This window comes from Periplaneta americana, chromosome 11, assembly GCF_040183065.1.
Source record: "Periplaneta americana isolate PAMFEO1 chromosome 11, P.americana_PAMFEO1_priV1, whole genome shotgun sequence".
Lineage (NCBI taxonomy): Eukaryota > Metazoa > Arthropoda > Insecta > Blattodea > Blattidae > Periplaneta > Periplaneta americana.
Window position 1 is genome coordinate 28,095,315 of NC_091127.1, and position 11,051 is coordinate 28,106,365.

Consider the following 11,051-nt stretch of genomic DNA (forward strand, 5'->3'; position numbering starts at 1 on the left):
CTCTTCTCAGATAGCAGGAACATCTACAGGTAGTCAACCAATTACCAGTCTGTCACCATCTACATCATTTCAAAGTAGTGAAACTCCCCAACAGCACAAACACATCCACAGTTCTACACCAAAAAAGAGAACCTTTTCGACAGTGATTCCCATCCCTCAGCTGGATACACCTCCCAAGAAAAAAAGACTAACTCAGAATGCTGCTGTGCTGACCACAGCACAGTACAGAAATAATTTAGTAGCAAGAAAAATGGGAACAAACCCAACTCGAGACAGTGCAAGGTACTTCAGCAGGCACCAAGAAAAGACCTTGTGTACGAAATATACGCCAACAATGCTCAGAAAGAGACTGTGTGTAGTTTCTGTGGTGTTAGCTACTACAGCGAAGCATCTGGAATATTGGGAACATGGACTCAATGCGGAGTATGTTCAGCACGGTTTCATGAAATTTGTGTTGGATCTGCTGGTAAAAACAGTTCACATGAGGGAACTTTTTGGCAAAAAAGTACCAAATTTGATATAAATATCTTTGCAATATCTGTTGTTGATTTCTTGTTAATTCTATCTATAAGAATAAACACTTAAAATATTAGAAACTCAATGTCCGGAAATAGGAGCCACGGTCAAGAATGTATGTCCGGAAACAGGAACGATGGTTCCTATTTCCGGACAAAAGTACTGGAGTTTTCAAATATTTATCTTTGGTGTAATTTATAAAATGCAGTCATTTTAGCGTATGAGTATTGATACTTAAACTATAAGATACATAATCATCATTTTGGTCGCTACCAAAAGCTTATCTAGTATGAGAAATATCAAGAAATATTTGAAACGTCCGGAATTAGGGCCCCCTACCCTATGACTCTGTTTCGTATTCTAAAGAATCGCCCAACGCAAGATAACGCATACGGCACACTGATTTGTACCGTCTCTGGGGGTGGGAAGCGCTTTTCCATCCACCACATTCACCGGACTTAAGCCCCTGTGATTATGACTTAATCCCAAAGATGAAGGAACCACTTCGTGACGTTCGATTCCGGACCGTTCCCGATATTCTTCAGGCAGTAGGGCGGTCCATCAGAAACATCAACAGAACAGGAGCTGCTACAGGGATACTACGACTTCCACATCGGTGGCAACGAGTTGTAGACAATGTTAGGTACTACATTGAAGGACTATAGAAGTTTCAGAGATGGATCACTTGTATATTCGTAATAAATAAATAGTTGCCATTATTAAAGTTACAACCTGTGTACGTCTCCATATAAATCATGAGAAACCAAAAAAAAAAAAAAAAAAAAACGTCATCCATTTGAACCTATTTATAATAATTCCGACAACGAAGAATTTCTCTTCACAGAGATAATTTGTGGCATTCGTTATTCAGTCGTTAGAACAGGCCAAGAATAACGGATCCAAAGAAATAGGCGACCTTCAGGCCTTGTGCAATATTACCCTGATAATGGAGCATATAAGGAGTTTCGAAACATCGGAGGTACAGTGAAACTTCTCATTTACAGACATCGAAGGGACGTAATAATCTGTCCGCATCTGGGAGGTGTATTTTATTGGGATGGAGGCTCCCGAAGCTATCAGTAAATTTATAATATGCATTATGTATCCCTTCACGCTTTAAATGAAATGTATTACTGTAGTTTAATTCTAAATACAGTACACTGTACTACAGTAAATTCTTTGCAACTTTGAACTACAGTAGATAAGACCGATAAAGAAAAATACAGTACTGTGCCATGCAATTTTATTCCAGGTCTACAGTTATGCAGTACTGCAATTTACAGTTTTCAACTTAATCTTTACGTTCAGGTGCCATGTCTCTCGAAACAGAACAACTGATTGAAGCGAAGAGAATAATCCTACTAACCCTATCATGTGTCGAACACAATTTCACGATCGGGGAAATCTTGAACCCATGAAACAGGTTAAATTTTATGATTTTGTTTATCCATCCTCTTCCAGCTAACAAGGGGTAGCCAGCTAGGCTAGTGGTAGCCTACGAGACCCTTATTGTCTTCTTTCATGTTAAGGAATTTCTGTACAGTTCTCAAAACTAAATTTTCCATTTTTGTAACACATTAGGTCTTGAAATCCAAGTTCTGTCCGCAGTCAGGAGGTAAAGCAAGCTTTAGAACTGTGAAACTGCTGTCCGTATCCGTGTCTGAGAGTGTTCGTAAACGAGTGTTAAATTTATCATTATTTCTATATTATTTCAGTTGGAACATAAAAATCTGTCCCTATATGAGGAGTGTCCGTATCTTGGAGGTGTCCGTAAGGAGAGGTTTCACTGTATTAAGTTTTAACACGCGCTTGGAAACACAATCTTTTTCTAAGGTACAAAGTGATTTAAAAGAAACCAATGTACTGTCTGTGTTGTTAATGGGAGTACAGAACATGCGGTGTCATCACGGCCATATGGACAACACGACGGGGTTCTGTGTTTGTGACGAGGGCTGGACCTCTTCGTCCGACCAGTTCAATCCCAGCACCAGCCCCTACCACATGTGCACCATGCAGGTCGGACGCCTCTCTATCGACATGCAGCACAGAGGCACTGTCACCATAGTTATCTTCGTATCCTTTACCATTATGCACTATTATTAGGGTGAGTCGGGGTAATTTTGGTATAGTGGAGTAATTTTGTTATAAGTTACAATTTATTGAATAAAACTATACCTAATCTCCATACATACGCCAATTTAATACATAAGCTGAACCGTAAGTAATGTCATTAATTGAAGGGTTCAGAGCCATAGTGGGCCAAGCGCCATATATTAAAAACGAAGAAAAGAAGGATTAAAATGAAGTGATTACCACAATTTAATGAAACTTATAGTAAGTAAGATAAAGTATGCGCATTAAAACTAAATTACATGTCAATCTTCATTAAACTATGGTATTCACTTAACTTTAAACCTTGCTTTCTCCATTTTAAATAAATGGCGCTTGGCCCATTATGGCTCTGAACCCTTCAATTCTGGTGGATGATTCCTTTAGTAAAGAGCAACAAAAAAGTCAAATACCATTTTTCTGTATTTTGAATAGTTTTCCAGAAAAAATGTGCATTTTAAAATACATTTGCGAGATCATGCAACATTGTGTAATCAGTAGGGAGCGCACATAAGGCTCTGTTACTCTGAACAACCCCTTCACCTGGTTTGTTATGAAGAGGAAAGTTGATGGTCATTGCTACGTAGCTACGTTGTTTTTAATCTCGTAAGAAAAATACAGAAGATATACCGTTTAATTTTTGTGTTTAATCTGTATTGGAGAGCAGAGAATGAACACTGCTCATTTCACGTTAAATAAAATCTTAGAAGATTTAAAATGAATTCTACTACAACCTAATTTTAATTAAATGTCCTGAAAACATAGACAGTAAGATACGCTTATTTCAAGATAAATTTAAAAGATTAAGACATGTTTCTACTTTCCCATTTCAATAGAATATTCTAGAGAACGTAAAAAATATGTCACGTTACAAAAACAAAATTTTAAAACTCTAAGGAAAAATATAAAAATATTATATGTTTATTTTACGTTAAAGGAACTAAATTAAAAATATTATTTTTGAACTCTCCAATTTAATTTTATTTAAATATTCGGTAACACAGACAACAAGAAAAGCTTAGTTTATGTTATAAAAATCTGATTAATTATAAAAACATCAACATTTGTCGTACTAAAAGCATTTTCTTCAACCAATTAGAAATAATTCCCTCTCACTTTAATTTTCAAAATAGTAACCGGTAAACTTACATACAACAAATCAAATTTACCTTAAAAGCAATTTGTGTGTGTTAAGTTTACATTTCTCATTGTCTCACCCATCCCACCTTTTAAGTGTAGTGAAAATATTTGTAATTTAAATTTATGTATTGTATTGATTAATGCTGGTTGAGTGGAAGAGAAGGCCTTATGGCCTTAACTCTGCCAGCGAAAATAAAACATTATTATTATTATTATTATTATTATTATTACTATTATTATTATTATTATTATTATTATTATTATTATTATTATTATTATTATTATCTCTCGCATTACGCGAGCTGCATCTCTCCAGCAGGCAATAACCTGTATAGGGTTGTCAGAGTGCATCAAGTTTTAAAATTCCTTTGCAGAACGAAAAGTTACATTTGCAGTGATCAAATTTATGCATTTTTAAAGGAAAAAAAAACAATTCTTTCAATCATGGACTGAGCATGTCGGGAATTAATTAAATAGTTTTTCCAGAATACTCTGTGAAATGTTTCATATAAAATAATTTTTTCTTCTCGAAAAGGAAGCAAAAACTCGCAAAATTATATGAAATTTTTTTGTTTGAAATATCCCCTTGAAATTAATGATATTACTTACGGTTCACCCTGTATTAATACTTCTATTTCACAATAATTGCCTGTGAGTGTCAACAATTTCTGTTGATTACACTGATATTGCCTGGCCTAAAAAGAACTTACTATTTTTATTTACTGGTCTATGAAATGACCCATCACATCAAAGCAATATTGTTTGGGAACCAGCTGTAATACAGTAACTAAATTCATGTATTACACATGTTTACATCATATTTTTAATAAATCTAGTAATATATCACTAATATATAGCTCTAAACCATTCTGAGGTTTTGTTCATTATATGATCAACAGTAATCTAATTAGAGGTTTAGATTTATCTAGAGAAAATGGGGTAAAGACGGCGAGCACGTAGGACTGAGATCCCTAATGCCATTAAATGCAGGCTTGACATCTCTGGACTGATTTGGATTGTCATGGGGCTAGCTTTACCCTTATAACACTATGATAAACAGGATTCATTTATTAGTCTGTTCTTTATTTTATAATGTGATATGCACACGAGTATGCCTATAGGCTATATGTTGGCCAGAGAAAGAGTGATGAGGAAAGAGAAGGGGAGTGGAAGAGAGAGTGGACGAGCCCCCAATCTCTTCTGGGAAAAATAATTGAGGGAACAATAACAGAATATAAGCCTAAGTACCGGTATACTTACATTTTTCACTACGTTGATCATTATGAAGCGTTTCGGTTTCAGGGTTGGATTCAGTACATAAAATAATTTTAAAATGCATATAAAAACTTCATTACAAGTCACAGTAAGTTTGTAGTCCTATAATATTATGGTTTACCCTTAAAGTGCTCAAAATCAATTTCTTGCGTATCTATATAGGCCTAAACTCAAAACACCAAATTTCTCCCACGAAAAACGTTTTGCTCTTGGTTGCAACAGGTTTATCCTGGAGTTCGCTGTATGAATGAAGTCATTTTCTTAGGATTGGTGTGATGAATTTTTACAACATCCGTCCCTGAGCTGAAGAAAATACCCACGTTATTGTTGATCACAACGCCGATACTAATTCAGTATTCATATATGAATATAAATAATATTGACAATAATTTAGTCGGATCTTTTGTTCACTGAAATACTAAACAGAAGATCTCTACGTCTCTACCTCAATTCCTTAAGAGAAAACTTGAACTATTTTCTGGTTGAAGTGTCATTTGGTGTATTTTATATCGTACGCCAATAGTTTCAGACAATGGTACTCTGCCTCATTTCCAAAATAAATTGATTGATAATGGAGAATCCCTTGTCTGGCCTGCATGCTCTCCGGACTTCGTATGTACAATATGTACATGCAGCGTCATTTTAAATTCATAATTAGTTTTACATCAATAAATTGAGAACGTTGCAATGCTCCAACAGTGTATTGAACAAAATTGCCTAGTATTCCATGGACATCTAGAATTTTGTTAAACAGGTGAGGAGGTTTATAATAGGACATTGTAGGGATTGAGCGGCGTATTTTTTTACTTGTTTATTTAACAACACTGTATCAACTACTGGGTTATTTAGTGTCGATAGAATTTGTGATAGCGAGATGAGGCCGAGGATTCGCCATAGATTACCTGACATTTTTCTTAAGGTTTGGGAAAACCTCGGAAAACACAAGCAGGTAGTCAGCCCAAGCTGCAACCTAAACCCGAGTGCAAACGCGCTACCGCCTGAGCACGCATGTGGCCTTGTGCGGAGATGTAAGATGCTAACTTTTAACACTTCTTTCTTTGATAAATATGGAAAAACAACTGTAATGTGGAATTAAGGCGATCCCGTAGATAGGTTTTTATAATGTTTATTTTTCGTAGATCCTAAACCCTTCCCCGAAATTGATCCTGCAAACTATATAGGGTAAGGTTGCGTATATCGCACCACTTTAGCATTTATAATTTTTATTGAACAATACAATTTTTATTTTCTGCATTCCTTTACAGAAATACATTCCCACAACATTTACTTTTCATGTAAAAAAGAATCCTTGAATTTGGTTTAATATTTTTGAAGTAGAATGACATTTTCGAAACACTTGTCAGTGGCGCCATTTAGGGCAACTAGTTTCCTAAATAACACCTGTGGTTTCTTAAATCGCACCTCTTTAACTGCAGGGAACAGGATGAAGGAAAGCTTTTAATATTGAACATATTGAACAGTATTTAATATGAATAATGTAATAAATGCAAATTACAAGTTTATTGAAATTAATGAAAGAGAGTAACGCATCTTCAAATTAAATTGAAAAAATAGAGCATAAATTACCTAACATTTAAACTTCCTGAATAAGTTTTTTATTGTTACACATTTGCCATGTGCTTCACCAGGCAGTTCAAACTGTAAACTGCGTCACCTTTTCTCCACGATTATCTCGAAGCCACCTAAGAACTGCTTCATGATTTAGCTGTCTGAAATGGTTTGAAGATAGAAACATCTAAAGGTTGGGCCTCTGAGTATTATGACGAGGAAGCTGAAATAGGAACACATCATTTTCCCGAGATAATCTAGCTTCTAAATTTTTGGAATGGTTCGTTTAGGTGGACATACAGAAGCAGCACTTTTTTCTATGGCAGGTTTGAGTGGCAAATAGAATGTTTGAGCTATTCGACAAATACTTCACTGTTGATGTAACCTGAATCAGAGCAAACAAATAACGATCCTGGAAGAACACCAGCTAATAATGTAGGATGCACTGTTTGACGTTTAAAAATTTTCATAGGCGGCACAAAATATCTGGTGCGCTTGTACAACACACACTTGTTGTATTAACGACCGTTTCACCACTTGATATTGCATCCACCTGATGCATTCCTCGTTCAGTTAAAATTTTTGGGGACTTCTTTTGTACGGCTAGAATTGCTACAGTGACTCATATCGCACCGGTGCGAATTAGGCATCTACAAAGTGGTGCGAATTGAGAAACTACGTCATAAGTTATCATTTCCTTCATTCTAGTCTATAATCACCATATGTTCGAAAATCGTACTAAGTTAAATGTTCTTTAATATTTCTTTTAACCAATAACATCTTAAAATTATGGATTCCTTTGCATACAAATCGGTTATTTAGTTACAAAATGTTAGCTAAATATACATCCACTTGAGCGATTATATTAAATACTCTATCACCAAGTTGCTAGCACAAAGAAGTGGCAGAAATCAAGTGACATGGTGGACGTTCATATGGTAGATTGTAACAATACCACTAGATGCCACACTACTACAGTAATTTGTTTTAAACTAGCAGTGGTGCCATTTAGGAAGCGGTGCGATTTATGCTACTCTACCCTACTACAAGGTGTATCTAAATTGGTGTCAAATATTTCGAGGACGTGTTCCTAACACCAAAACATTATAAAAAGTTCATATGAGCATTGGTCTCAAAATAATTTATTTCAGAGTTACAAGACAAAATTTAATGTTACAAAAATTGCTCGAAGTGGCTTCCTTCTGCTTCGATGTGTCCCCTAAACCTGCGTTACATGCTCTGGCGTACTCTGTTGAAAATTCCTGGAGTGTTTCGTATTTCGTCAAATCCAGTTTGGATACGCTATCAGAATATCAACATTAAATAAAGGAGTCGCATAAACCAGGGACTTTAAATGTCCCCAGACTAAGAAATCCATTGGATCCAAATCAGGCGATCGAGCAGGCCATGCAATGAATCCCCTTCGACCAATACATCTTTGGGGAAATCGATCATTAAAAAATTACGAACTATCAGACTGAAATGAGCTGGAGCACCATCGTGTTAAAACACATTCGTTAGATGACGTCCAGAAGCACATCATCAATTAAATGATTCAAATCATTTCGTTCTGTTCACTGACAGAATACATTTTCTTCACAAAAAACCACCAAACAATCAGCGGTCAATGAAGGGACAAATCCTTTAATAACTCCCTAACGAATTATTTTCGGACCCATGTCCTTATTAACTTTTTTAATTGTTTTGATGTTAGGAACACGTCCCCGAAATATTTGACACCAATTTATATACACCCTGTATAAATCATACTGCAGTATTTATGTAAACTTATATGTGATCAGGAGTATACAATAAGGAAATAGAAATAGAATTGTGTAAATCCTTAATTATGTATTCAGATTGGAGCCTTGGCAGCTGCTCTGCTGATAGTTGCATGTACATGCACATGTTACTCACTTCATCAACATTTTTGAATCTGCATTCATAATGTTGTTAGTTCAGGATGTATGTTACACATAAAATTAGATGCGCTTTCATTACAGGCCTGTACACTATACTATAAACATTTTTGTAGCTTACTGTTCAATTATAGCTTGAAAGCAATAATTAGAAACAACGAAGAATTGCGTTCCACGAAAAATTGACAATGTTTGTTATCATTTCATATATAACTTTTGTAAAGATCTTGTAAATGTTAATTGCTGTCCTCTAATATCTGTAATAAAAAACTTCTGAAGTTGAGTAACAGCTTCTGTTAGGCCCAGTTTCACCAAACTTTGTTAAAATAACGCTAACAGCATGTTAACTAACGTGTTGTTAAAAATTAAACATCCTGTTAGTGTAATAGTGTTTCACCAACTATTTGAGGTACACTGGTTAGGTAACATGATGTTAAGAGTAATGTAACAGGAATCAAAGAAGTAGTGATCATATGAAAGTTTACTGAATGTGCTTTTATTTGGTGTAGTCATATGTTTTAGCGGAGAATTGTATTTTTTACATTATGGAAATGAAGAAAAAGAAAGTGTAAGGAGCAGTAATTTTACCTCATGAGAAATATAATTATTTTAGTAGATCTAGCAATTATATGAATGTAATTGAACTCAAACGTAGTGATGGAACTTTCATTAGGAAAAAGAAACAAGCATGGTTCTCTTTAACCCAATATTTTCCATCACCATTTGATGTGAAAACGCAAACTAAAACAAATCAATGTTATTAAAATATTAAAAGAAATGCTGAGACAGGTTATGCACAAGATACAATGGAACATTTGAAAACTGACGATGGTACTTTCACTCTCAAAGTGATATTTGTACAAAGATTCTTCCAGTTATCCAGGATCAAATAGAAAATTAAAATAATTTTGATGCTGAATACTACAATGGTAAGTGTTAACATTATTTTCATATCTTATATCCTATCTAACTTATCTTCACTCGTCATTGGTTATAATTACATGTGAACTGTTAAATCAGTGAAAGGAAGAAATATCGTTTTGAAAATCTGCAATATTATATCTGTGTATTAATACGGAATAATAATCACAGAAATGCTTACGTTAATAAGCAAATATCTTCTCTTTACACTGGATACAGTGCTGATATTAATATGAATCATTTTAGTATTTATGAACATATCTATTCTGAATAACAAAAAAAGCTGAAGTAGTGATTGCAGCTAATTGCTTTCACTGCAAATATATCTCGATATAACAATGCGGCGTGTAACATATGTTCTCTGGCAGCCATGATTCACGCTGTAACAGGACGTTAAGGATTTACCTGCGGGAGTATGTTATGTTATTTTAACAGTGGAATTAACATGATGTTAGCAATAACAACAGTTGATGAAACATCTCTTCCGTTAAGTTTACTGTTAAACTGCCTTAACGACATGTTAAATATTTAACATGGGTTGGTGAAATTAGTCTTATATGCGATCAAAATAACAGAAATACTTATTTCGTAATGCCGACTTTTACGTAATGTTTTCTTAAACTAACCTAAATTGTAAATAACCAGCAATAACACGTCCTTGTCTTCAGTCTTAAAACTTAGATACCAGCCACGGCCATCTGAAATCATAATACGTCCTTGTTTTCAGTCTTGAAACTTAGATACCAGCCACGGCCATCTGAAATCATAACACGTCCTTGTTTTCAGTCTTAAAACTTAGATACCAGCCACGGCCATCTGAAATCATAACACGTCCTTGTTTTCAATCTTAAAACTTAGATACCAGCCACGGCCATGTGAAATCATAATACGTCCTTGTTTTCAGTCTTAAAACTTAATACCAGCCACGGCCATCTGAAATCATAACACGTCCTTGTTTTCAATCTTAAAACTTAGATACCAGCCACGGCCATCTGAAATCATAACACGTCCTTGTTTTCAGTCTTAAAACTTAGATACCAGCCACGGCCATCTGAAATCATAATACGTCCTTATTTTCAGTCTTAAAACTTAGATACCAGCCACGGCCATCTGAAATCATAACACGTCCTTGTTTTTAGTCTTAAAACTTAGATAGCAGCCACGGCCAACTGAAATCATAACACGTCCTTGTTTTCAGTCTTAAAACTTAGATAGCAGCCACGGCCATCTGAAATCATAACACGTCCTTGTTTTCAGTCCTAAAACTTAGATACCAGCCACGGCCATCTGAAATCATAACACGTCCTTGTTTTCAGTCTTAAAACTTAGATAGCAGCCACGGCCAACTGAAATCATAACACGTCCTTGTTTTCAGTCTTAAAACTTAGATAGCAGCCACGGCCATCTGAAATCATAACACGTCCTTGTTTTCAGTCTTAAAACTTAGATACCAGCCATGGCCATCTGAAATCATAACACGTCCTTGTTTTCAGTCTTAAAACTTAGATACCAGCCACGGCCATCTGAAATCATCAGCGATAAGATAAAATATTCCCTCAACTTTACAGATTTCATTCGATATCTATTTCCCACCATCTTTCC

The 11,051-nt window shown here is 35.2% G+C and overlaps 1 protein-coding gene across 4 annotated transcripts in view; it reads left to right on the forward strand.

Moving 5' to 3' along the window:
• LOC138708902 (uncharacterized) overlaps positions 1-9,457 on the forward strand; it is a 121,716-nt gene extending 112,259 nt beyond the window's left edge. For all 4 annotated transcript variants that reach the window (XM_069839217.1, XM_069839214.1, XM_069839215.1 and 1 more), the window contains 2 exons: positions 2,407-2,589; positions 8,469-9,457. In XM_069839217.1, coding sequence (XP_069695318.1) covers positions 2,407-2,589; positions 8,469-8,543 — 258 coding nt within the window. In that variant the 3' untranslated portion in view covers positions 8,544-9,457. The remainder of the gene's footprint in view (positions 1-2,406; positions 2,590-8,468) is intronic.
• The last annotated feature ends 1,594 nt before the right edge of the window (positions 9,458-11,051 follow it).